We start from the raw sequence: 27,838 nt of genomic DNA on the forward strand, positions 1-27,838 counted from the left end.
ATGGCTGGACGTTGTGAAATAGGTTGTAACGTCGTGGTAGCATTCTAAAATTACTATAACATAAAGTGCTGAAACTCTGTGTGAATGTAAATGAATATAATGAGGTAAACACACTTGTATTTGTTATTACTGCTTTCAAAAATAAATACTTACCAAGAGTACTCTCACATAAACGATCACTCAGAATATAATTCTAAAAGCCGTACAAATTATTACTCAGCAAGCATAATCTAGCAATGTGAAAAATCACACAAGCACGATGTTTAGTAATATATAAAAGGCAATTTCATTGTAACCTAGTGTAATTCAAAAATCTATGTAAATAGCTACTTGCCAAGTCTAACCTAGCAATCCATAAGAGCCCGGCATGGCCAAGCGTGTTAAGGCTTGCCACTCGTAATCTGAGGGTCGGGGGTTCGCATCCCCGTCGCGCCAAACATGCTCGCCCTTTCAGACGTGGGGGCGTTATAATGTAACAGTCAATCCCACTATTCGTTGGTAAAAGAGTAGCCCAAGAGTTGGCGGTGGGTGGTGATGACTAGCTGCCTTCCCTCTAGTCTTACACTGCTAAATTAGGGACGGCTAGCACAGATAGCCCTCGAGTAGCTTTGTGCGAAATTCAAAAACAAACAAACAAACAAGCAATCCATAAAACTGTCACTTGTTAAATGTAATTCAAATATCTGTGTAAATAGTAACTAATCAAACAAAATTTTAAAATGCATGTAAATAGTTAATATTTCTTTGGATTTTGCGCAAAGCTGTACGAGGGTTATATGTACTAGTTGAAAGGGCGACCAAACACGGTGTGATAGGATTCGAACCCACGGAGCGCAGATTGCGAATCGAGCACACCTGACCAGCTGGCCATGCCATGCCCTACGAAATATGAAATAGGTTTTTTTTAGTTTTCTATTTATTCAGATGTTAATGTGGCTTAACTGAAATGTTAATAAGATAACATCAATAAATAATCAACTCACAAACACTTTTAGGCCTGGCATGGCCAAGCGCGTAAGGCGTGCGACTCGTAATCCGAGGGTCGCGGGTTCGCGCCCGCGTCGCGCCAAACATGCTCGCCCTCCCAGCCGTGGGAGTGTTACGGTCAATCCAACTATTCGTTGGTAAAAGAGTAGCCCAAGAGTTGGCGGTGGGTGGTGATGACTAGCTGCCTTCCCTCTAGTCTTACACTGCTAAATTAGGGACGGCTCGGTGCAGTGGGCTAACAACCTACTCACTTAAATACTTGTTGCAGAATCCGCAAGCAATTGCTGCCCTATGTTCCTAGATGGAATCTAATGGTGATAACTAACTAACAAATCACTTTTTTTGAATATCAGACAGATGCGAGCATTGGACATGAACATTTCATCTCGCTTCTCAAGTGCAACATTGATTTATTTGTTAAATGGACGTATACAGCGCTTTACCCTGTGATAACAGCAACGTTTAAAACACGTTATCCTTCTCTGATGATACCGATGATTTAGTCGACGATGAAAACATTTGTTTTTCGCTTTCCAGAAATATGTCACTTTCTTTTTAATATTTACTTCTATTTTAGCATTATAAATCCATGTTTTTAAAAATTATATACATGTATATTAATTCTTTAACTTTTTGTCACCAAACTGAATTAAATTACCTAAACTTAAACTATTTCTTTTCTGATTTCCAGATCCTCGAACCAGCGAATAGCCGCTTTTAGGATCACCTTTCCCTATACTGACACTGATCGCTTTCTACGTTTACTTCGTTAAAGTGCTGGGTCCTGCATGGATGAAAAATAGAAAACCCTTTGAGATAAAAAAAATCATCATATTCTACAATATAGCCCAAGTTGTTCTTAGCGCTTTCTTTTTCATCTACGTAAGATGTTTTTACTCCGTCTCAAAACTAACACGATTGGCTCAAAATAAAACGGGAAAATCACATAATTTAATCAAGAACCTAAACATAAGAACAAGTAAATTAGTATACGGTCCAGGGAATATATAATTTTGTATAGTCACGGTGTCTTGTGGAAACATTGGAAGAAATTACTGCACAAACTTGTGAAAATAGTAATTTTAAGCGCAAATGACATTCTGAAATTTTTTGTTGCTTACGTAATGCCTGTTTTCAATTAATATCGGAAACATAAGTGATTCCCCTCGCTATGTGGTTACAGTTCCTTCTACTCTCCCTTGATAAGCACTACTGGTATTTTATACTAAGTGATTAGTTGGTTCTTAAAATACTCAGCAGGTCACGCAATAATTTGTTGAATACGACTGTGGTGGTAATGTTATTAGTTTGAGGATTTAATTTATAAATATTAAGCTTTGTTTGACAGTAAGGTAATGTACAGGCAACGCAGTTGGCCAAAGCAGTTGTTTTCATCCTGTGGGATATGAAATTTTTTTGGGACGCACTGTATTTCAGTCTTGTTTTTATTATATTCATATTAGCTTTGTTATTGTTATTATATATAACAAGGAAGGAAGCAAAGTGTATTACGTAATAAAAAGGCGTGTCTTCGAAATGTTTCACAAACCCTACTCTAAGGCCCCCCTGGTGTTCAATACCTACATAGAGATTTTTATGAATGAATCTTCAGTATGAAGTAAAAATAAACCCTCAACGAACGTACCCCACCTTTCTGTAATACGATTTATATCACATTTACTTATTGCTAATAATCTTGCTTCGGGCTCAAGAATGGCTATAATGCTGGTTCTGGAGGTAGATAAAATAATACATGCAGCGCTATGAAAAATGTACTAAATATACAAACTCCATACGCTTCTAGTCTGTTTTCTAAATCACACGTTAATAGGTTAATTTAGAACATAGTTTAGTTCCAATATTATGCTGTTTCAACTTCTTTCAATCTCTCAATTACTTGATGATATGTAAGTTAAGTATTTTTCTGGCTATCAATTGATATTAATTTGTAATTGTTTCGTTTTTTATCTTTCACAACTTCATTTAATTTTCACATAACCATAAAATATATCTGGAAATGCGTGTCCTCAGATTGCAGAGTTAATCTTTTTTCGACGTAGATATTAAATATGGATATTTCAGAATCGTTATGATACTTTAACGTTTTTTTTATAAATATTTTGTTCGTTGTTAATAGCGTTCCACTACAAATCTAAAATGTTGTGTCTAACTTATAAATATGTCTTAGTGTTTAACGATTTAGTATCAATTGCTACTGCAGGGTGGAAGCATGTCGTATCTCTCTGGGAAGTTCAACTGGGTGTGTGAGCCCATCAGTTATGCAACGGATCCAGAAACAATGAAGGTAAGGAGAAAAAAAGTCTTGTGTGATAATGGCGCGATATATTTAGTGGAGAAAGGTATTGACTGTTCGTTTGTATGCTTGAACAGCAACCAAATGATAAAGTAATATATGTATTATACACTGCTGGCCAAAATCTTAAGGCTCATGAAAATAAAGAAAAAATATGCATTTTGCGTTCTTAGCCTCAACCACTTATTTGAGTGGAGCTTCGAAAGATGGAAATAAGAAAAGGGAAAATAAAAATAAAAAACTTGTTTAACTTTTAATAGGAAAAGTGGGAACACTATGAAATTAGTTTAAATACTAGCTGGTCAAAAGTTTAAAACCATACCAAAAAGAAGTCCTAAACAGGGTAGGAAGTGCCCAGAAAGAGGTATCAGTAATGAGTTGCCCCGCCGTCATTGCGAATAACTGCAAACATTCGCTTTGGCATGGCGATATAAGCATTTGCAGAAGGCTGGCTGAAATGTTATTCCAAATGGTGAAGATGGCTTCACAAAGATCATGAACTGTTTGGAACTGATTTCCATTTCTATAGACTTCCCTTGCCATTTACCCCCAAAAATTTTCAATGGGGTTCAGTTCGGGCGAACACGCTGGATGGTCCAAAAGAATCACGTTATTCGCCATGAAAAAGTCCTTTGTCCTGAGAGCACTGTGGATTGCAGCGTTGTCCTGTTGAAAGATCCAGCCATTTCCACATAAGCGGGGCCTTCAGTCAATAAGGATGCTCTCTCAACATGCCAATGTTGTCAGCTGCTGTTTCACTCCTCTGTTTTACCCGAAGCTCCATTGTTCCATGGAAGGAGAAAGCACCCCAGATAATGATGGAACCTGCTCCACAGCGTCGTATAGAAAGTGTCTCCGGTGGGATATTCTTATCGTGCCAGTAACGCTGGAAGCCATCTGGACCATCCAAGTTAAATTTTTATCATCAGAAAGCAAAAACTTCTTCCACTCTTCTACGTTCCATGTTTGGTGCTTCTCAGCAAAGTTTTATCGAGCTGTCTCGTGGCATGGCCTTTGAAGACGTGTACGGTTTTTAAAGCTTTTCTCTCGTATATGCCGTCTTATTGGTCTTGAGTTGCATTTTGTGTCCGTGAGAGCTTTAACATGGTTCGACGATCGGCTGGTGTCTTGCCGGACAATCCATCGAATCCTACTGCTCAGCGCCGGATAAATTTTCTTGGGCCGACCACTTGAAATTATTGTTCCGTATCTTTCAGGGTCTTTTAAGAAATTTGCAACAGCAGTTTTACTAAGCTCAATCTCACCAGCGATGGCACGTTGAGAGAGACCTTGCTTTTGCAGCTCGACAATTCTGCTACGTTCAAACTCTGTCAACTTTTTTAGCCTTTGTCATGTTTTTACCCAATGTAACACAGGAGATGTCAGTGGGAGATATTGACAACGCTAATGTTTGAACACAAATGACGATTTGATTTCGTTAGGTGTTTACCGACGAACGCTTCATTTCAGTATGGTCTTAAACTTTTGACCAGCTTGTACTAAGGCTAATTTTATAGTGTTCACATTTTCCCTATTAATTGCTAAAAAAGTTTCTTATTTTTATTTTCCCTTTTCTTACTTTCACCTTTCGTAGCTCTACTCAAATAAGTGGTTGATTCTAACAAGGCAAAATGCGTATTTTTTTCTTTATGTTTTATGCTTATTAGCCTTAAGATTTTGGCCAGCGGTGTATATACGAAACACGTGTCGAATAATTTACTGAGCCTTCTAAAAACATATAAAATTGTAAACTTGTAAAATTGTTTGCTTGATTCTGTAAAAAGATGAAATTATTCTACCATGTAAATGTACCTTAGAATATTACAACTATATGGATGTGAAAGGTAATGTTTAGTTGCTGTTTTTTATATTCTTATTGTTTTGAAAGGTTATTTCAAAGTACTGGTGACCTTCTGACATCTTGATTTAATGATCTTAACTACACTACACTAGACTATTGAGGGTTAAGTTATGCAAGTGTGGTGATGATAAATAAGAAAGTGTTTTCAGTAAAGAGAGGCGGCAGTAACTGATTCTATGTCACATTATGAAACATACCTTTTCCACAACATATTCATCATGAAATCTTCAAAAAGATATAGTTACGTTACATAACAAAGCACTGATTTCTTTAGAAGATCAAGCGTTGAGAATGTAAGCGTAAATATTGTTAGAACATTAAACAATACTTCCCTTAGTGGTACAGCAATAAGTCTGAAGGCTTATAACACAAAAAAGTAGTTTCCGATACTGGTGGTGAATAAAGTACAGATAGTTTATTGTGTAATTTTGTGTTTAACAACACACAAAGAAACAAAACTAATCATAACAATGCTCTAACACGGAATCAGAGGCAGTTTGAGCTAAGTATGATAGAAAGATTTGTCCATAGAATGCTTCTACAAAAGACGTCTAAACTGATAGGATCTCGATACGGTGACAAAATTATATCAGTAAGAACTTTCAGGTGATGAAGAAAACAAAACAAGATTCATAAATATGAAAGTAGTTCCAATTAGTTATCTTGAATTACAATTGTAAGAACAGCAAAAACTGGATCACGGAGCTGAAATATACTGGAACTGAGCAAAGAATACAAGAAATACAGAGTTTAACGTAGATAAAGTGTTTCTTATAGCAAAGCCACATCGGGCTTATCTGCTGTGTCCACCGAAGGGAATTGAGCCCCTGATTTTTGCATTATAAATTCTTACACTTCCCGCTGTCCCAGCAGTGGACATACGTAGAGAGATATAGATAGAGAAGAAATACATGATTATTTCAAAACAATAACAAAGGAAAAACTGTTTTTATAGTTTAAAACGTAAGCAATGTATAAACAAAACACTGAGACATCTATATATTATGGAAATGTAAAATATATAACATATATAGAAAAGTTGTGTTACAGCGAGAAATACAATACATATGAAACATACAAACATACAAATAAAACGAAAGAATATTTTAATTCATCACATCGAACAATATTTATAAAAACTAAGGTAACGTAGGATAGTAGGGGTAAATATTTACGATATTTATATATTAACACTTATCATGTAATTTATTTTCTTCCACGTAGTTAGTAAGACTGGGCTGGTGGTATCTTCTACTAAAAATAGCCGAGTTTCTGGACACTGTAAGTATCAATAAAATAGGACACTTACTCGTACTTAAGTACCTATCTATAATAACGAATAAAATACGATTTCAAAATATCTTTTTATCAGCAGATAAGTAACGCGTTATTTACTTTATAGTACGTTACCCATACATACAACTCTTTGGATTAAATAATCGAATTTATAACGTCAGCTGCAGGTAGTACTGTTTGTTAACTACAGTTTTAGAAGAAGCAATAAAGCAAAACATTGAGCGGCCAATAAAATTAAAGTATTTTTTTCTAGTGTTAAAATGTCTTCTATACACCTATGTGCACTACAGAAATTAAATTATGAATATTAGTAATTGTTGAAAAACAATATATATATATATATGTGTAAGCAACTTAAATCAGTCCATATATATCTAAAAAAAATTTGTGTATAATATTAGGCTATCAGTCAGAGCAAGTTATTTACTCAGAGGAAAACTAGAAGTGAACTTGATATATTGAATAGTCTAACCATCAGTGTTATTGAAAATAACAATAAGTATATTATACATCATGTCTTACTCTGAGAAAGTAACAAGAAGGCTTGAACTGCTGTTATAGAATTGATTATCTTTGCAAAACGTAACATCAGTACTACATCAGATTTCCTAACATTTCTTTAGGTTAATGAAAATCCGTTAAACAACCAAGTAACTTCAGAGGAAAGTTTTATCAGTGATTGTGACAATTTCACGAAGACATGTGCTTCGTGACACAGTTCAAACTGTGTCGAGTTAGTAGCAGTTAATTTATCTACAGTACCACCTACATCTAATGTTTATGAAAATACAAAATAATTCATAACAACTAAAAGAATACTTGAATCGTCCAAGAAAATATAACGATATTAAATATAATACATACTATTTGGTATGTTTAACAGGACCACTCTCTTTAACACATCTCTGATATAAAAACACATAGAGTTGGCTACAGGAAGTTATGAGTAAAGTAAAATATTGTGAGAAAACTGAAGTTTGAAAGAACGTGACACTGTTTAAACCTCTTCAAACCGCAATCAGTAGAAATAAGTTTGTTGAATACTCCATAAAATTAAATGAATTGTGTGTTGACAACGTTCAGTAAGAAAGCTCATTCATGGGAAATGGGTTTGTGAGCTCTATTACCAGTCTTGTAATGTTGAATAATTTGTTAACACTCGGTTACTTGTAAACATTTAAAGAAGAGTGATATATGTACACATACATTGTTATTAATATTATTTATATCTTTAGTCGCATATCAGCAGTTTATTTAATTACATATTATTATAAAACTCCATTTGAATGGAAAACTAACAATTTTAGGTCACGAACAAAGAGTATGTTATGTGAACGTGAGGTTGACTACAAGAGATAATAAACCAGCGTTCACTTTTTTAATTCGCTTAAAAGAGGTATATGTTGCGTATCCATAATATAAAGCCGAGGTAAAGATTATCGTGATAAAATATTAGTAACATCACAATATTCTTATTTTCTTTTGAAAAAATACTGAAATTTTTTCTGACGGTTAAAATAGGTATCAAATAAAAGTTAATTATAAAGAAAAGCGCGAACGTTATAGATGCTTTGATTTATAAAGTTCGGGTTTTGTTTTATTAATAAATTACGTTTTCTTAAAAATAAATCTATTACTAAAATAAATTATAATTCATCCTTAACATACAATATTTCAGTTAGATCATAATATTTTGACGTGACCAAGAAGCGTCAAGGTTAACTTTGGTATTTGTTGTTATGAAATCGTACTTTAACAGCTTTTTATGTATTTGTACTCTGTACCTGTGAGAAAACTAACAGTACTTATAGCGTAGAACTAACAACTAGAAGGAAGGCAGTCAATCACTAATAAATACCCGCTGGTACAGCGGTAAGTCTACTGATTTACAACGCTAAAACCAGGAGTTCGATAAAAACACACAGATACTAATAAATACCCCACCACCCCATCATCCACATTTGGGGATTTACTCTTAACTTTTGAAACGGCTCACGGCTTAAAATGGTGGGAATGTTATGTGACGCTCAAATAGATTCGAACCCTGTTCAACCGTACCTACATCAAGAGCTTTGCTACAGCACAACACTCTGCATTTTGTTGTTTATGCGCAGATGGATGATATAAAAACACATACCCTTATCTTCATTTTGCTTATTTCAAACATTCAAAAAGTACATTTATATCGATAGTGATTCATTCACTTTTGGAAAGTTAAAATGGTAAAGAATGAAACAATTCATGTGTGAGAACTGGGGAAAAAAAGTCATACATATATTCAAATTACTGGTGTAGAAAGAAACGGAAGTTTTTTTTCAAATGCATTTAAAATAAATCATAAGATCAATATAAACAAATTGTAAAGTTATGTGTCAAATAGTAATTCTTTGAAACGATAAAAAGAGAGTGTTCCAAAATTTAAATTTTAAACAGTTTGACAAAAACATTTTTAAAATAGCTTCTTCCAAAATTTGAAAATGGTATTTTCATAAACAAGTAAAATTAAACTCATTTTTATAAAATAAAGCTAGCAGGTACATTGTTTTATTATGGTTTAACTTTAATCATCTTTTTGTTCCATCCAGTTTAACAAACAAGGTTTTGGTTTTAGGTCAGCCACATGTGGCTCCAGGTAAAGAGGAGGGGGAAAGAAATAGGGCAATTGGTTTTAGAAATAAAGTTGAGAAATAGGGCCAAGAACGTAGAGGCGTTTCTTAGTTTGTAAAGGTTTTTTTTTTTGTATCATTTCGCTTGCTCCAGGGCTTTCTGACAATTTAAAAAATGACATTATTTTGTAAGGTAATATTAGTAAACCAACGTTGTAAACATAATGTATGCTTTGAAATAACGTTTTGTGATATATTAATCAAAGAAGGACGTTTTTCTTTAGCCTAACAACGTTGTTTTATGTGCCAAGTTAGTTTATTGAGAGTACATTATAACATACACCTATCACCGTTGCGCGGTCGTAAATTCTTACGTTATCTAAATATGATTTTATACTTTGGGTATACACAGTTAGTGTTAGCAGAACTTGGTTTTCACCAACATTTGTAAGATTAAAATACACAACTTCATCAACTGGACGACCTCATTATTCACATGCCAAGCTGAAATGATTTGTAACTGGATCTAACAGCTTAACTTAACTTAGGTTATTCTGTTAAAAGACATTGTAGTGCCAATAAGTAATTTTACAAATGTTAACAAATAAGTGACATAGAGTTACCAGTGGTGTAAACTATATTAATATATATACCAAGAGACTATTAATACTGCATGGCCAAGCGTGTTAAGGCGTGCGACTCGTAATCTGAGGGTCGCGGGTTCGCATCCCCTTCGCGCCAATCATGCTCGCCCTTTCAGCTGAGGGGGCTTTATAATGGGACGGTCAATTCCACTATTCGTTGGTAAAAGAGTAGCCCAAGAGTTGGCGGTGGGTGGTGATGTCTAGCTGCCTTCCCTCTAGTCTTACACTGCTAAATTAGGGACGGCTAGCACAGATAGCCCTAGAGTAGCTTTGTGCGAAATTCCAAAACAATATTAATACTAAGAGTTACGTGAAATGAAACAGAATCTAAAAAAAGGACTGCTTAAGAAACAGCAACTCCAAACCTCTGATTAATGTTTTGTAATCAATAAAAAGCCGAAACGAAAATAAAACACGCTGCACCAATTGAAAGTATCCCAGCGAACAGGCTATAATGAGGGATATAATGTCCAGAACTGACATTGCCGTGGTTATACATCGTCTATCAACCCTAACCTCCATTTGCCAGGTATCATTAAAATCCTACACTGAAGAGTTCTGTGAACAAAATAGGGAGAGAGAGATATAATGTTTATCACTTTTACTGTCTCTTGCTTGGAAAGCCACTTACTTCAATTAAAATTCGTTGAAATAGTGAAATTTTGATCATCTCGAAAAAACACGTATATAGCAATTTAGACAGCTTTATAAGTACACTAAGTTTTAGTTTTGCCCAGCATATTCTGTTGAATAGTCATTGTTAATATTCAGACATTCTATTCGTAGTTTTAAACAGGATATTTTAATGGCCGCCATTTTGTTTCATCGCGATCCCTGCTATTAAGTACTACAGTACTGAATAAGAAAAATGAACGTGTTACACACCCTTTAAAGAAAATATGCAACCTAATCAAACACCACAGTTTTCTTTTAACCACAGTTCCAACACAAAACACGACACCTAATCAGGATATTAGCAGATAACAGTCAAGATGTTTCCCTCAACACAAGAACAGATTTTTCAATTAAGCCGTAGAAAAGAACAATTATTAACGAAAAATTTTACCTTGTAATTTTCTAGAGGCAAGTAAAACGAAAGTTATTAATTACCAGCAAGTGTTAACCTCCTTTCTTTGTTTCAACTAAAAATTTATAATTAATAACTTTTAATGAAAAGAAACTGAGAAGCAAACGTAAAATGCTTGATTCAGTGAGTGTATTCCGATAACATGTAAGCCCTATAAATATTTGTCTAACGTGAGTAGCCTCTTCCCAAAATTAAGCCAGCAAGCTGTTAATACCACACGAGTCGAAAATACAAATTATTCTTCAAAATACAACGTATATCTAATTTATAATCAAATATAAAGGATTGAAATATTCAGCGGTCATGTAGTTTATTCACTTAGCCGTCTCCATAGTTTAGTTCATAAATTTTGAAGTCTAGAAACGATCGTCATGTTAATGAATTTGAAACAATATTAGCTTCCGGAAGATAATAAAAAAGAATATCGCAAAGAGGCCAAAGTTATGAATCCTAAAGAAAAATATTAATTTCCTAATTTCTATTAGCATTCTCGTTGTTCGTGGTATAAATTGTTTCAACACGGCAATTCTGTACCAGATTCGAACCATGTTACGTATCTGAAGTCCACCTCCCAGTCTTTTCTTTTATCATTAAAGTTGTGCAATTTCAGCAGATCATTGTTCTTGTTTCTAATTTTTCTTCCAGATTTTCTTCCTGTTGAGGAAGAAGTTTACCCACATTTCAGCACTACACGTGACTCACCATTCCTTAATTGCATGGGGTGTTTGGATTGGTATGAAATTTGGTGCAGGTAAGTAACTTTTTGTTTCTTCTTAAGTAACAGCAGCATTTGTGTTTCTTAAACATTCTAGAGAAAATTTATAAATTAATGTTTTGAGTTAAATTTCAGTCGCAAGAAATTATGTGTCTGCTCCTAGCTGTGCATTAGATGTGGATCTAAATTTTTATCCAAGTCCTTCAAAAGAAGAAAAAAAGAACTGGGATAATTTCCTAGTAATAGTAATATTATTCTTATCCAATGACTGATATTTCAATACACGTTTTATTATAGTCACGTGTGTAGGTCCTTAAGCCTTCATCGTTCTGTGGGTGGTTTATTTAGTCACCAAAAATAAACCTAGAAAAATGAACCATTAATTCATCAAAATACTTATGTGAATATTTCTTGGATCTTCTTTGATAAAATATAATTTTATAGTTAAGCGTATTAATTACGTCCTCGTTTCTTTTGACCTTATTTGACACTTGTAGTAATATTATTCAGAAGTGGAAATATTCGATTTAGCGAAATTTAAATTAATAATGTACTACAGTTGATTCAAATAATTTTACGGAGTACCTTACAGTAAATAAAGGATAATGAGCCACTCATGATGCCTTACTTTGTACTAATATTTCTTTGAACTTTGCGGCCATTTCGAGTTTTTAGAGCCACGTCTAATGTGAATATTTTTGGAACGCTTTAATCTGATCTGCTATTACAACTCTAAGTAAACAAACAATACGCCGAAACACATATATAACAGGTCAGGCATGGCCAAATGGTTAAAGTACTCGACTCGTAATCTGAGGGTTGCGGGTTCGAATTTCCGTCACACCAAACATGCTCGGCCTTTCTTCTATGAGAACCTTATAATACGACGATCAGTCCCACTATTCGCTGGTTACAGAGTCGCCCAAGAGTTGACGGTGGATGGTGATGACTAGCTGCCTTCCCTCTAATCTTACACTGCTGAATTAGGGACGACTAGCGTAGATAGTACTCGTGTAGCTTTGCGCAAAATTCAAAAAACAAACATACATACATAATTGACTCTCCGTACATCGATAAACATATCTGTAAACAACATAGGTGTGTATTAAGTCCAAGCGGTGTGTAGCGCAGAATTAATAATCTTCAACATTCCAGTAATTATCGATATGTGTTTGTTTGCCCTGGGCCCTCCGGACGTGTTTCTGTTTTTTTGCATTTCTCTGAATTACAACAAGCCTTCAAATTCGCTGAACAACGTAAGACAAAATCCAGCAGAAGAAATTTAAATATCTCACAAATGTAACAAACGAAAATCGTTGCGAGGGAGGGCGAATGGGGACAGTAACATCCTTGAATACCTCAGTTGAGGAACTTTTTTTTAGAAACTGGATTAATGTCGCGAACATTCTGTTTTCATTGTGTGTTTATTTGCTCCCAAAGTAGATGAGATTGCATGAGATTTACCTCGTGCCACTTCGAGCATTTTGTGGCAGAGCATCTCAAGCCAATTATTGTTAATTTTTAAAACATCTAGACCCTGATGTGATGGAATTCGTAGAATCTACTTTACTCTCATATATTGTTTGTTGTTGAACTATATGTCGAAATCATATTTTTTTTGAAGATAGAAATTATTTTGAAAAGGGTAAGATAACTAATCAATGTGGAGAGGAACTGCAGGGGAATATCTAGTTATCTTTAACAAAAGGAAATTTAACTAATAACCTGGGGAATAAACTGAAGAAAGCCTTAACAAATTAATTAAAGGAAATATAACTAGTCACGTAAGAGAGGATTGCATACCACCTAATTATTAGAATTAACAGTAATAGATATAACTAATCAGCTGAGAGAATAGTGTGAGGGTACCAATGGTAAGTAGTATGAAAATTTAGGGTAAGAGAAAAAGATCAACAGGATACATAATGATAGTTAATAGTTAACGAGAAAAACCGGTGGGATAAAATTTTCTGAATATTTAGTGGTAGTTAACAACCCAGTTTGATAGTACTATATACTATGTTGTCGAATGTTGTGCTCACTCAAACTGCGAAAACATTTGTATAATCAGAATGCTTTAGTAGAGATCATTACGTCTTCTATAATAGAAAAAAGCTTTAGAAAGAAGAAAACGGGAACCTAAATAATACCTGTGAACTACTTTTATTTTCCAGGTGGACAAAACGTCTTTTTTCCATTTGTAAACTCCTTCGTTCATATGATAATGTATGCTTACTACTGTCTGGCCGCTCTGAGACCTCAAACGAAACCGAATTTATGGTGGAAGAAGTTTATTACCATTATAGAAATGGTAAAACATGTCTTGGCAATGGCAAAATATCTATTTTTGTTGTTTTATCAAATTGTATCCTTAAGCCGAATGAATATTTAAATTTTTAAAACATATTTATGTTTGTCTAAAAAGCACTAATATAATATTTATTTATTTATTTTTAGAAATAATGTAAGTTTTTGAGATATATAATAAAACTGAACCATGATACGATTTTCTGAATCATGTAATAAGAATGATATATGATAATTTCAAATTTAACATTGAGTTTTATGTCTGAGGAATTATAACGCAAAAACGCGAGTGTTGATACATTTGATTGGATGATCACAGGTGGTCCATTTTGTATCTTTGTGCTCAACAACAAAGAAATGATGTTGGATCATTGTAGTTAGGTTTGAGTGACATCAAAGCAAACATCATATTCTTCAACAACATCGTAAATATTTTTAAATTGTTATTATTAAATTTCAATGTCAATTTTAATCAATTTTAAAGTAAAATTGTAATGGAAATATTGTATTTAGTGGAGAAGTTGTTTCTCTAGTTGTTTCACTAAATATCGCTTTATCGTTGTAATTTATAGTGTTGTTAATGCGTGGAATTTTGTTCACACTTCTTATAGCATGGTTTCGTATGTTACTTTGTAACGTAAGTAGTAATAATAATGGTATTAGTTGGTTCGTCTTGAAGAGACGAATGTCCATGATTTATACCTTATATCTTCCACAGGTTCAATTTGTGCTCATTGGACTTCACGCCGTCGTCCCACTATTTTCTGGATGTGATTTCCATCTTGGTTTTGCATTCACTATTCTTGCACACACCATTTTCTTCTTTGTGACGTTTTTCAACTTTTACATCGACAGTTATGTCAAAAGGGAAGATCATGATCACGGTGTCTTAAAGAAGAAAAATTAGAATCATGACAACCAAAATAGGACCAAAATGACGAGCACGTTTGGTGTGATCGGGGATTCGAACCCGCAGATTACGAGTCTAGCACCCAAACCAATTGCCCATGCCAGACAATCTTGTTCATTATTGACTTTACATTGCTACGAACTTTTAATTGAAACGCGTGAATCGTACCAAAAAATAACATTTAGTAAAATCTCCACCCTTGAACTAGCTGTTTGGTTTTACTGATGTGTTTTTTAAATAAACTGTTTGAACTTTCTTTCGTGGGTTCCATTGTTCTCTTTCTATAAACACATTAGTGTACCAACTTACCCAACAATTTTATTTTTGGAATAAATAAGAATAACAATAATAATGTCAGCTGTAAGTTTACGTACTAAAAACTGGGCTTCGATTCTTCGCAGGTGATAAAACTCAAATAATAGTCTATTATGTAGCTTCCTGCCAACGAAAAGCAACATGAATGTTAGTAAAAGCAGTTAAAAGTTGTCGAGATTTAATAAATGTTGTGCTTTGAAATTATACTGAATATTTTGTACAAATGTAAATATAATTTAAATTTGTTGTGAGTCTTGATCAAGTTTTTACTAAATATTTGATTCTTCATTTCCGCCTCTCAGTGGTTCAGTTATAAGTTCCAGGGCTTATATAACTATAATTCAGAGTTCGAGTGTTACGATGGGTACAGCAAAAATCATCGTTTTTTTGCGCTTTACAAAGAAAAGAAAGTATATTTTTCATCCATGTATTTAGTTCTTTACAATACTAACGTCAAAATGTTTTGTACGTTTTTCTCCACGTTATTACATTTCCATATTGCTTAACCCACAATACTCAGCAAGGAAACACTTCTTAAAACTCTGCTAATAGTTCACTCCACATTTCACAACACACAAGAGGGTTTACATTTGATGAATCTTAGGGTTGAAACTTTTCTGAAAAGTTCGTGAATAATGGTAGAGCGAACTAAATGCGTGCTATATGACTCTGAATGATATTTCATGTAAAATAAAGAAATTTCATGAAATTCAAAACTGGTTTAAGTAAATAAAGTAAGCCTTTGTTACATTAAGTGGTCATCAGATCAAACTGCTTATTACTGTTCCCTTCAAGAATTTCAAATTTAGGTTTCGGGTTAAAAACAGGAGAAAGTAGACTGAAGTTTCATGTATATAACAAAAATACTCGTCCAAAGGAAACAATAGATAGTCGAAATTGTGATTGCTTTGATTCAAGCATGTAAAGGTAGCCAAAGAACTGTCTTTGAAAGTTGTTGACCCTCTGTTCTTATAAATTCAAAGCGAGAGACGGAATTTTCGTAAATGTCTGTTATGTAGCCTTACGTGAAAATTCTGAAACAAACAAATAATACTGAAAACACATTTTTAAATCGCAACGAAATGTCGGTAACTAACACATAGAAAATGCTGATCTTTGGTCCTAATCACATATTTTTACCTGTTCTTATCTCAGTACTTGTTAAGAAGTATTTTTGTCAAGTCAGTGCTCTATTGAATTAAGAGAGAAGAAAGTTAGAAGCTTAAACAAAACATTCGAGATGAAAATAAAACAGTCTTCTTCTGTATTTCGAAATAATGCACATTTTCAAATATAAAACTTGTGCATTCAAGAAAGAAAATAGAGTTTAATCTATCATTTATTTCGTGACCACTGTGTCCAAGGTCATAATTACGTCTACATGAAAGAATACATTGTGTCGTTATTAAAAAGGGCATTGGTGGATGGGGCTTGTACAGTGGGGAAAAGCTCTGCTCCCCTATCGTCAACTGACATTCACTAATGAAATTGAACATTTATTAATAAAAGGATGATTAACGCTTAACAGTTATTTTATAGTATCATTGTATAAGTTAGTAAACGTCAACGTATTAAACTTATTAATTAATTATGGTAAACGTTTCTTTCAAACAGTGAACTAACTTAAAATAAAATAAACACCATTGCAACACACGTGAAATTTCACACTTTTTAAATCGAACATCTAGAGGGGTGGTATGTTCGCTCTAATTTCAACTACTCTGTTTGCTCCACCTCTCAAATAAAGCTCCTAGAACCACCCTTCATGAATTTTAATATTTGTATTTGTTATTACTGCTTTCAAAAATAAATACTTACCAAGAGTACTCTCACATAAACGATCACTCAGAATATAATTCTAAAAGCCGTACAAATTATTACTCAGCAAGCATAATCTAGCAATGTGAAAAAAATCACACAAGCACGATGTTTAGTAATATATAAAAGGCAATTTCATTGTAACCTAGTGTAATTCAAAAATCTATGAAAATAGCTACTTGCCAAGTCTAACCTAGCAATCCATAAGAGCCCGGCATGGCCAAGCGTGTTAAGGCTTGCCACTCGTAATCTGAGGGTCGGGGGTTCGCATCCCCGTCGCGCCAAACATGCTCGCCCTTTCAGACGTGGGGGCGTTATAAAGCGAAGGTCAATCCCACTATTCGTTGGTAAAAGAGTAGCTCAAGAGTTGGCGGTGGGTGGTGATGACTAGCTGCCTTCCCTCTAGTCTTACACTGCTAAATTAGGGACGGCTAGCACAGATAGCTCTCGAGTAGCTTTGTGCGAAATTCAAAAACAAACAAACAAACAAGCAATCCATAAAACTGTCACTTGTTAAATGTAATTCAAATATCTGTGTAAATAGTAACTAATCAAACAAAATTTTAAAATGCATGTAAATAGTTAATATTTCTTTGGATTTTGCGCAAAGCTGTACGAGGGTTATATGTACTAGTTGAAAGGGCGACCAAACACGGTGTGATAGGATTCGAACCCACGGAGCGCAGATTGCGAACGAGCACACCTGACCAGCTGGCCATGCCATGCCCTACGAAATATGAAATAGGTTTTTTTTAGTTTTCTATTTATTCAGATGTTAATGTGGCTTAACTGAAATGTTAATAAGATAACATCAATAAATAATCAACTCACAAACACTTTTAGGCCTGGCATGGCCAAGCGCGTAAGGCGTGCGACTCGTAATCCGAGGGTCGCGGGTTCGCGCCCGCGTCGCGCCAAACATGCTCGCCCTCCCAGCCGTGGGAGTGTTACGGTCAATCCAACTATTCGTTGGTAAAAGAGTAGCCCAAGAGTTGGCGGTGGGTGGTGATGACTAGCTGCCTTCCCTCTAGTCTTACACTGCTAAATTAGGGACGGCTCGGTGCAGTGGGCTAACAACCTACTCACTTAAATACTTGTTGCAGAATCCGCAAGCAATTGCTCCCCTATGTTCCTAGATGGAATCTAATGGTGATAACTAACTAACAAATCACTTTTTTTGAATATCAGACAGATGCGAGCATTGGACATGAACATTTCATCTCGCTTCTCAAGTGCAACATTGATTTATTTGTTAAATGGACGTATACAGCGCTTTACCCTGTGATAACAGCAACGTTTAAAACACGTTATCCTTCTCTGATGATACCGATGATTTAGTCGACGATGAAAACATTTGTTTTTCGCTTTCCAGAAATATGTCACTTTCTTTTTAATATTTACTTCTATTTTAGCATTATAAATCCATGTTTTTAAAAATTATATACATGTATATTAATTCTTTAACTTTTTGTCACCAAACTGAATTAAATTACCTAAACTTAAACTATTTCTTTTCTGATTTCCAGATCCTCGAACCAGCGAATAGCCGCTTTTAGGATCACCTTTCCCTATACTGACACTGATCGCTTTCTACGTTTACTTCGTTAAAGTGCTGGGTCCTGCATGGATGAAAAATAGAAAACCCTTTGAGATAAAAAAATCATCATATTCTACAATATAGCCCAAGTTGTTCTTAGCGCTTTCTTTTTCATCTACGTAAGATGTTTTTACTCCGTCTCAAAACTAACACGATTGGCTCAAAATAAAACGGGAAAATCACATAATTTAATCAAGAACCTAAACATAAGAACAAGTAAATTAGTATACGGTCCAGGGAATATATAATTTTATATAGTCACGGTGTCTTGTGGAAACATTGGAAGAAATTACTGCACAAACTTGTGAAAATAGTAATTTTAAGCGCAAATGACATTCTGAAATTTTTTGTTGCTTACGTAATGCCTGTTTTCAATTAATATCGGAAACATAAGTGATTCCCCTCGCTATGTGGTTACAGTTCCTTCTACTCTCCCTTGATAAGCACTACTGGTATTTTATACTAAGTGATTAGTTGGTTCTTAAAATACTCAGCAGGTCACGCAATAATTTGTTGAATACGACTGTGGTGGTAATGTTATTAGTTTGAGGATTTAATTTATAAATATTAAGCTTTGTTTGACAGTAAGGTAATGTACAGGCAACGCAGTTGGCCAAAGCAGTTGTTTTCATTCTGTGGGACATGCAATTTCTTGGGGACGCACTGTATTTCAGTCTTGTTTTCGGCCCGGCATTGCCTAGCGCGTAAGGCGTGTGACTCGTAATCCGAGGGTCGCGGGTTCGCGCCCGCGTCGCGCTAAACATGCTCGCCCTCCCAGCCGTGGGGGTGTATAATGTGACGGTCAATCCCACTATTCGTTGGTAAAGAGTAGCCCAAGAGTTGGCGGTGGGTGGTGATGACTAGCTGCTTTCCCTCTAGTCTTACACTGCTAAATTAGGGACGGCTAGCACAGATAGCCCTCGAGTAGCTTTGTGCGAAATTCCCAAAACAAACAAACAAACAAACAGTCTTGTTTTCATAATATAAATATTATATTTGTTATTATTATATATATAACAAGGAAGAAAGTAAAGTGTATTACGTAATAAAAAGGCGTGTCTTCGAAATGTTTCACAAACCCTACTCTAAGGCCCCCTGGTGTTCAATACCTACATAGAGATTTTTATGAATGAATCTTCAGTATGAAGTAAAAATAAACCCTCAACGAACGTACCCCACCTTTCTGTAATACGATTTATATCACATTTACTTATTGCTAATAATCTTGCTTCGGGCTCAAGAATGGCTATAATGCTGGTTCTGGAGGTAGATAAAATAATACATGCAGCGCTATGAAAAATGTACTAAATATACAAACTCCATACGCTTCTAGTCTGTTTTCTAAATCACACGTTAATAGGTTAATTTAGAACATAGTTTAGTTCCAATATTATGCTGTTTCAACTTCTTTCAATCTCTCAATTACTTGATGATATGTAAGTTAGGTCTTTCTCTGGCTATCAATTGATATTAATTTGTAATTGTTTCGTATTTTATCTTTCACAACTTCATTTAATTTTCACATAACCATAAAATATATCTGGAAATGCGTGTCCTCAGATTGCAGAGTTAATATTTTTTCGACGTAGATATTAAATATGGATATTTCAGAATCGTTATGATACTTTAACGTTTTTTTTTTATAAATATTTTGTTCGTTGTTAATAGCGTTCCACTACAAATCTAAAATGTTGTGTCTAACTTATAAATATGTCTTAGTGTTTAACGATTTAGTATCAATTGCTACTGCAGGGTGGAAGCATGTCGTATCTCTCTGGGAAGTTCAACTGGGTGTGTGAGCCTATCAGTTATGCAACGGATCCAGAAACAATGAAGGTAAGGAGAAAACAAGTCTTGTGTGATAATGGCGCGAAATGTTTAGTGGAGAAAGGTATTGACTGTTCGTTTGTATGCTTGAACAGCAACCAAATGATAAAGTAATATATGTATTATACACTGCTGGCCAAAATCTTAAGGCTCATGAAAATAAAGAAAAAATATGCATTTTGCGTTCTTAGCCTCAACCACTTATTTGAGTGGAGCTTCGAAAGATGGAAATAAGAAAAGGGAAAATAAAAATAAAAAACTTGTTTAACTTTTAATAGGAAAAGTGGGAACACTATGAAATTAGTTTAAATACTAGCTGGTCAAAAGTTTAAAACCATACCAAAAAGAAGTCCTAAACAGGGTAGGAAGTGCCCAGAAAGAGGTATCAGTAATGAGTTGCCCCGCCGTCATTGCGAATAACTGCAAACATTCGCTTTGGCATGGCAATATAAGCATTTGCAGAAGGCTGGCTGAAATGTTATTCCAAGTGGTGAAGATGGCTTCACAAAGATCATGAACTGTTTGGAACTGATTTCCATTTCTATAGACTTCCCTTGCCATTTACCCCCAAAAATTTTCAATGGGGTTCAGTTCGGGCGAACACGCTGGATGGTCCAAAAGAATCACGTTATTCGCCATGAAAAAGTCCTTTGTCCTGAGAGCACTGTGGATTGCAGCGTTGTCCTGTTGAAAGATCCAGCCATTTCCACATAAGCGGGGGGGGGCCTTCAGTCAATAAGGATGCTCTCTCCAACATGCCAATGTTGTCAGCTGCTGTTTCACTCCTCTGTTTTACCCGAAGCTCCATTGTTCCATGGAAGGAGAAAGCACCCCAGATAATGATGGAACCTGCTCCACAGCGTCGTATAGAAAGTGTCTCCGGTGGGATATTCTTATCGTGCCAGTAACGCTGGAAGCCATCTGGACCATCCAAGTTAAATTTTTTATCATCAGAAAGCAAAAACTTCTTCCACTCTTCTACGTTCCATGTTTGGTGCTTCTCAGCAAAGTTTTATCGAGCTGTCTCGTGGCATGGCCTTTGAAGACGTGTACGGTTTTTTAAAGCTTTTCTCTCGTATATGCCGTCTTATTGGCCTTGAGTTGCATTTTGTGTCCGTGAGAGCTTTAACATGGTTCGACGATCGGCTGGTGTCTTGCCGGACAATCCATCGAATCCTACTGCTCAGCGCCGGATAAATTTTCTTGGGCCGACCACTTGAAATTATTGTTCCGTATCTTTCAGGGTCTTTTAAGAAATTTGCAACAGCAGTTTTACTAAGCTCAATCTCACCAGCGATGGCACGTTGAGAGAGACCTTGCTTTTGCAGCTCGACAATTCTGCTACGTTCAAACTCTGTCAACTTTTTAGCCTTTGTCATGTTTTTACCCAATGTAACACAGGAGATGTCAGTGGGAGATATTGACAACGCTAATGTTTGAACACAAATGACGATTTGATTTCGTTAGGTGTTTACCGACGAACGCTTCATTTCAGTATGGTCTTAAACTTTTGACCAGCTTGTACTAAGGCTAATTTTATAGTGTTCACATTTTCCTATTAATTGCTAAAAGTTTCTTATTTTTATTTTCCCTTTTCTTACTTTCACCTTTCGTAGCTCTACTCAAATAAGTGGTTGATTCTAACAAGGCAAAATGCGTATTTTTTTCTTTATGTTTTATGCTTATTAGCCTTAAGATTTTGGCCAGCGGTGTATATACGAAACACGTGTCGAATAATTTACTGAGCCTTCTAAAAACATATAAAATTGTAAACTTGTAAAATTGTTTGCTTGATTCTGTAAAAAGATGAAATTATTCTACCATGTAAATGTACCTTAGAATATTACAACTATATGGATGTGAAAGGTAATGTTTAGTTGCTGTTTTTTATATTCTTATTGTTTTGAAAGGTTATTTCAAAGTACTGGTGACCTTCTGACATCTTGATTTAATGATCTTAACTACACTACACTAGACTATTGAGGGTTAAGTTATGCAAGTGTGGTGATGATAAATAACAAAGTGTTTTCAGTAAAGAGAGGCGGCAGTAACTGATTCTATGTCACATTATGAAACATACCTTTTCCACAACATATTCATCATGAAATCTTCAAAAGATATAGTTACGTTACATAACAAAGCACTGATTTCTTTAGAAGATCAAGCGTTGAGAATGTAAGCGTAAATATTGTTAGAACATTAAACAATACTTCCCTTAGTGGTACAGCAATAAGTCTGAAGGCTTATAACACAAAAAAGTAGTTTCCGATACTGGTGGTGAATAAAGTACAGATAGTTTATTGTGTAATTTTGTGTTTAACAACACACAAAGAAACAAAACTAATCATAACAATGCTCTAACACGGAATCAGAGGCAGTTTGAGCTAAGTATGATAGAAAGATTTGTCCATAGAATGCTTCTACAAAAGACGTCTAAACTGATAGGATCTCGATACGGTGACAAAATTATATCAGTAAGAACTTTCAGGTGATGAAGAAAACAAAACAAGATTCATAAATATGAAAGTAGTTCCAATTAGTTATCTTGAATTACAATTGTAAGAACAGCAAAAACTGGATCACGGAGCTGAAATATACTGGAACTGAGCAAAGAATACAAGAAATACAGAGTTTAACGTAGATAAAGTGTTTCTTATAGCAAAGCCACATCGGGCTTATCTGCTGTGTCCACCGAAGGGAATTGAGCCCTGATTTTGCATTATAAATTCTTACACTTCCCGCTGTCCCAGCAGTGGACATACGTAGAGAGATATAGATAGAGAAGTAATACATGATTATTTCAAAACAATAACAAAGGAAAAACTGTTTTTATAGTTTAAAACGTAAGCAATGTATAAACAAAACACTGAGACATCTATATATTATGGAAATGTAAAATATATAACATATATAGAAAAGTTGTGTTACAGCGAGAAATACAATACATATGAAACATACAAACATACAAATAAAACGAAAGAATATTTTAATTCATCACATCGAACAATATTTATAAAAACTAAGGTAACGTAGGATAGTAGGGGTAAATATTTACGATATTTATATATTAACACTTATCATGTAATTTATTTTCTTCCACGTAGTTAGTAAGACTGGGCTGGTGGTATCTTCTACTGAAAATAGCCGAGTTTCTGGACACTGTAAGTATCAATAAAATAGGACACTTACTCGTACTTAAGTACCTATCTATAATAACGAATAAAATACGATTTCAAAATATCTTTTTATCAGCAGAAAAGTAACGCGTTATTTAGTTTATAGTACGTTACCCATACATACAACTCTTTGGATTAAATAATCGAATTTATAACGTTAGCTGCAGGTAGTACTGTTTGTTAACTACAGTTTTAGAAGAAGCAATAAAGCAAAACATTGAGCGGCCAATAAAATTAAAGTATTTTTTCTATTGTTAAAATGTCTTCTATACACCTATGTGCACTACAGAAATTAAATTATGAATATTAGTAATTGTTGAAAAAATATATATATATATATATGTGTAAGCAACTTAAATCAGTCCATATATATCTAAAAAATTTGTGTATAATATTAGGCTTTCAGTCATAGCAAGTTATTTACTCAGAGGAAAACTAGAAGTGAACTTGATATATTGAATAGTCTAACCATCAGTGTTATTGAAAATAACAATAAGTATATTATACATCATGTCTTACTCTGAGAAAGTAACAAGAAGGCTTGAACTGCTGTTATAGAATTGATTATCTTTGCAAAACGTAACATCAGTACTACATCAGATTTCTTAACATTTCTTTAGGTTAATGAAAATCCGTTAAACAACCAAGTAACTTCAGAGGAAAGTTTTATCAGTGATTGTGACAATTTCACGAAGACATGTGCTACAGTTCAAACTGTGTCGAGTTAGTAGCAGTTAATTTATCTACAGTACCACCTACATCTAATGTTTATGAAAATACAAAATAATTCATAACAACTAAAAGAATACTTGAATCGTCCAAGAAAATATAACGATATTAAATATAATACATACTATTTGGTATGTTTAACAGGACCACTCTCTTTAACACATCTCTGATATAAAAAACACATAGAGTTGGCTACAGGAAGTTATGAGTAAAGTAAAATATTGTGAGAAAACTGAAGTTTGAAAGAACGTGACACTGTTTAAACCTCTTCAAACCGCAATCAGTAGAAATAAGTTTGTTGAATACTCCATAAAATTAAATGAATTGTGTGTTGACAACGTTCAGTAAGAAAGCTCATTCATGGGAAATGGGTTTGTGAGCTCTATTACCAGTCTTGTAATGTTGAATAATTTGTTAACACTCGGTTACTTGTAAACATTTAAAGAAGAGTGATATATGTACACATACATTGTTATTAATATTATTTATATCTTTAGTCGCATATCAGCAGTTTATTTAATTACATATTATTATAAAACTCCATTTGAATGGAAAACTAACAATTTTAGGTCACGAACAAAGAGTATGTTATGTGAACGTGAGGTTGACTACAAGAGATAATAAACCAGAGTTCACTTTTTAATTCGCTTAAAAAGAGGTATATGTTGCGTATCCATAATATAAAGCCGAGGTAAAGATTATCGTGATAAAATATTAGTAACATCACAATATTCTTATTTTCTTTTGAAAAAATACTGAAATTTTTTCTGACGGTTAAAACAAGTATCAAATAAAAGTTAATTATAAAGAAAAGCGCGAACGTTATAGATGCTTTGATTTATAAAGTTCGGGTTTTGTTTTATTAATAAATTACGTTTTCTTAAAAATAAATCTATTACTAAAATAAATTATAATTCATCCTTAACATACAATATTTCAGTTAGATCATAATATTTTGACGTGACCAAGAAGCGTCAAGGTTAACTTTGGTATTTGTTGTTATGAAATCGTACTTTAACAGCTTTTTATGTATTTGTACTCTGTACCTGTGAGAAAACTAACAGTACTTATAGCGTAGAACTAACAACTAGAAGGAAGGCAGTCAATCACTAATAAATACCCGCTGGTACAGCGGTAAGTCTACTGATTTACAACGCTAAAACCAGGAGTTCGATAGAAAAACACACAGATACTAATAAATACCCCACCACCCCATCATCCACATTTGGGGATTTACTCTTAACTTTTGAAACGGCTCACGGCTTAAAATGGTGGGAATGTTATGTGACGCTCAAATAGATTCGAACCCTGTTCAACCGTACCTACATCAAGAGCTTTGCTACAGCACAACACTCTGCATTTTGTTGTTTATGCGCAGATGGATGATATAAAAACACATACCCTTATCTTCATTTTGCTTATTTCAAACATTCAAAAAGTACATTTATATCGATAGTGATTCATTCACTTTTGGAAAGTTAAAATGGTAAAGAATGAAACAATTCATGTGTGAGAACTGGGGAAAAAAAGTCATACATATATTCAAATTACTGGTGTAGAAAGAAACGGAAGTTTTTTTTCAAATGCATTTAAAATAAATCATAAGATCAATATAAACAAATTGTAAAGTTATGTGTCAAATAGTAATTCTTTGAAACGATAAAAAGAGAGTGTTCCAAAATTTAAATTTTAAACAGTTTGACAAAAACATTTTTAAAATAGCTTCTTCCAAAATTTGAAAATGGTATTTTCACAAACAAGTAAAATTAAACTCATTTTTATAAAATAAAGCTAACAGGTACATTGTTTTATTATGGTTTAACTTTAATCATCTTTTTGTTCCATCCAGTTTAACAAACAAGGTTTTGGTTTTAGGTCAGCCACATGTGGCTCCAGGTAAAGAGGAGGGGGAAAGAAATAGGGCAATTGGTTTTAGCAATAAAGTTGAGAAATAGGGCCAAGAACGTAGAGGCGTTTCTTAGTTTGTAAAAGGTTGTTTTTTTTTTTGGTATCATTTCGCTTGCTCCAGGGCTTTCTGACAATTTAAAAAATGACATTATTTTGTAAGGTAATATTAGTAAACCAACGTTGTAAACATAATGTATGCTTTGAAATAACGTTTTGTGATATATTAATCAAAGAAGGACGTTTTTCTTTAGCCTAACAACGTTGTTTTATGTGCCAAGTTAGTTTATTGAGAGTACATTATAACATACACCTATCACCGTTGCGCGGTCGTAAATTCTTACGTTATCTAAATATGATTTTATACTTTGGGTATACACAGTTAGTGTTAGCAGAACTTGGTTTTCACCAACATTTGTAAGATTAAAATACACATATTCATCAACTGGACGACCTCATTATTCACATGCCAAGCTGAAATGATTTGTAACTGGATCTAACAGCTTAACTTAATTCTGTTAAAAGACATTGTAGTGCCAATAAGTAATTTTACAAATGTTAACAAATAAATGACATAGAGTTACCAGCGGTGTAAACTATATTAATATATATACCAAGAGACTATTAATACTGCATGGCCAAGCGTGTTAAGGCGTGCGACTCGTAATCTGAGGGTCGCGGGTTCGCATCCCCTTCTCGCCAAACATGCTCGCCCTGTCAGCTGTGGGGGCTTTATAATGGGACGGTCAATTCAGTGAGTGTATTCCGATAACATGTAAGCCCTATAAATATTTGTCTAACGTGAGTAGCCTCTTCTCAAAATTAAGCAAGCAAGCTGTTAATACCACACGAGTCGAAAATACAAATTATTCTTCGAAATACAACGTATATCTAATTTATAATCAAATATAAAGGATTGAATTATTCAGCGGTCATGTAGTTTATTCACTTAGCCGTCTCCATAGTTTAGTTCATAAATTTTGAAGTCTAGAAACGATCGTCATGTTAAATCAATTTCAAACAATATTAGCTTCCGGAAGATAATAAAAAGAATATCGCAAAGAGGCCAAAGTTATGAATCCTAAAGAAAAATATTAATTTCCTAATTTCTATTAGCATTCTCGTTGTTCGTGGTATAAATTGTTTCAACACGGCAATTCTGTACCAGATTCGAACCATGTTACGTATCTGAAGTCCACCTCCCAGTCTTTTCTTTTATCATTAAAGTTGTGCAATTTCAGCAGATCATTGTTCTTGTTTCTAATTTTTCTTCCAGATTTTCTTCCTGTTGAGGAAGAAGTTTACCCACATTTCAGTACTACACGTGGCTCACCATTCCTTAATTGCATGGGGTGTTTGGATTGGTATGAAATTTGGTGCAGGTAAGTAACTTTTTGTTTCTTCTTAAGTAACAGCAGCATTTGTGTTTCTTAAACATTCTAGAGAAAATTTATAAATTAATGTTTTGAGTTAAATTTCAGTCGCAAGAAATTATGTGTCTGCTCCTAGCTGTGCATTAGATGTGGATCTAAATTTTTATCCAAGTCCTTCAAAAGAAGAAAAAAAGAACTGGGATAATTTCCTAGTAATAGTAATATTATTCTTATCCAATGACTGATATTTCAATACACGTTTTATTATAGTCACGTGTGTAGGTCCTTAAGCCTTCATCGTTCTGTGGGTGGTTTATTCAGTCAAAAAAATAAACCTAGAAAAATGAACCATTAATTCATCAAAATACTTA

The 27,838-nt window shown here is 34.2% G+C and overlaps 2 protein-coding genes and 1 pseudogene across 4 annotated transcripts in view; all 3 read left to right on the top strand.

Moving 5' to 3' along the window:
* Positions 1 to 15,165, top strand: LOC143236937 (very long chain fatty acid elongase 7-like). The gene is made up of 7 exons (XM_076475647.1): positions 1 to 36; positions 1,699 to 1,869; positions 3,209 to 3,292; positions 6,387 to 6,443; positions 11,441 to 11,546; positions 13,685 to 13,821; positions 14,536 to 15,165. Exons 1-7 carry the CDS (start codon positions 1 to 3, stop codon positions 14,722 to 14,724), a joined length of 780 nt encoding a protein of 259 aa, XP_076331762.1. The 3' UTR covers positions 14,725 to 15,165.
* The window catches only part of LOC143245069 (very long chain fatty acid elongase 7-like), a 75,948-nt gene that overhangs the window by 8,752 nt on the left and 39,358 nt on the right, over positions 1 to 27,838 (top strand). The window lies entirely within an intron of this gene.
* LOC143236940 (very long chain fatty acid elongase 1-like) overlaps positions 10,907 to 27,838 on the top strand; it is a 20,030-nt pseudogene continuing 3,098 nt past the window's right edge. The window contains exons 1-7 of the transcript XR_013019815.1: positions 10,907 to 10,918; positions 11,441 to 11,546; positions 13,685 to 13,821; positions 18,407 to 18,576; positions 20,210 to 20,293; positions 23,389 to 23,445; positions 27,371 to 27,476. The product of XR_013019815.1 is annotated as a very long chain fatty acid elongase 1-like (transcript). The remainder of the gene's footprint in view (positions 10,919 to 11,440; positions 11,547 to 13,684; positions 13,822 to 18,406; positions 18,577 to 20,209; positions 20,294 to 23,388; positions 23,446 to 27,370; positions 27,477 to 27,838) is intronic.

Source organism: Tachypleus tridentatus, chromosome 2 (assembly GCF_004210375.1).
Source record: "Tachypleus tridentatus isolate NWPU-2018 chromosome 2, ASM421037v1, whole genome shotgun sequence".
NCBI classification, from domain to species: domain Eukaryota; kingdom Metazoa; phylum Arthropoda; class Merostomata; order Xiphosura; family Limulidae; genus Tachypleus; species Tachypleus tridentatus.

What these genes read in the sequence shown, in the direction of transcription:
- LOC143236937 (XM_076475647.1), top strand. Translation starts at nt 1, where the DNA reads ATGGCTGGACGTTGTGAAATAGGTTGTAACGTCGTG. An exon ending in GCGCTTTCTTTTTCATCTAC is followed by an intron (nt 1,870 to 3,208) that starts GTAAGATGTTTT and finishes TTGCTACTGCAG; the next exon opens with GGTGGAAGCATGTCGTATCT. An exon ending in TAGCCGAGTTTCTGGACACT is followed by an intron (nt 6,444 to 11,440) that starts GTAAGTATCAAT and finishes TTTTTCTTCCAG; the next exon opens with ATTTTCTTCCTGTTGAGGAA.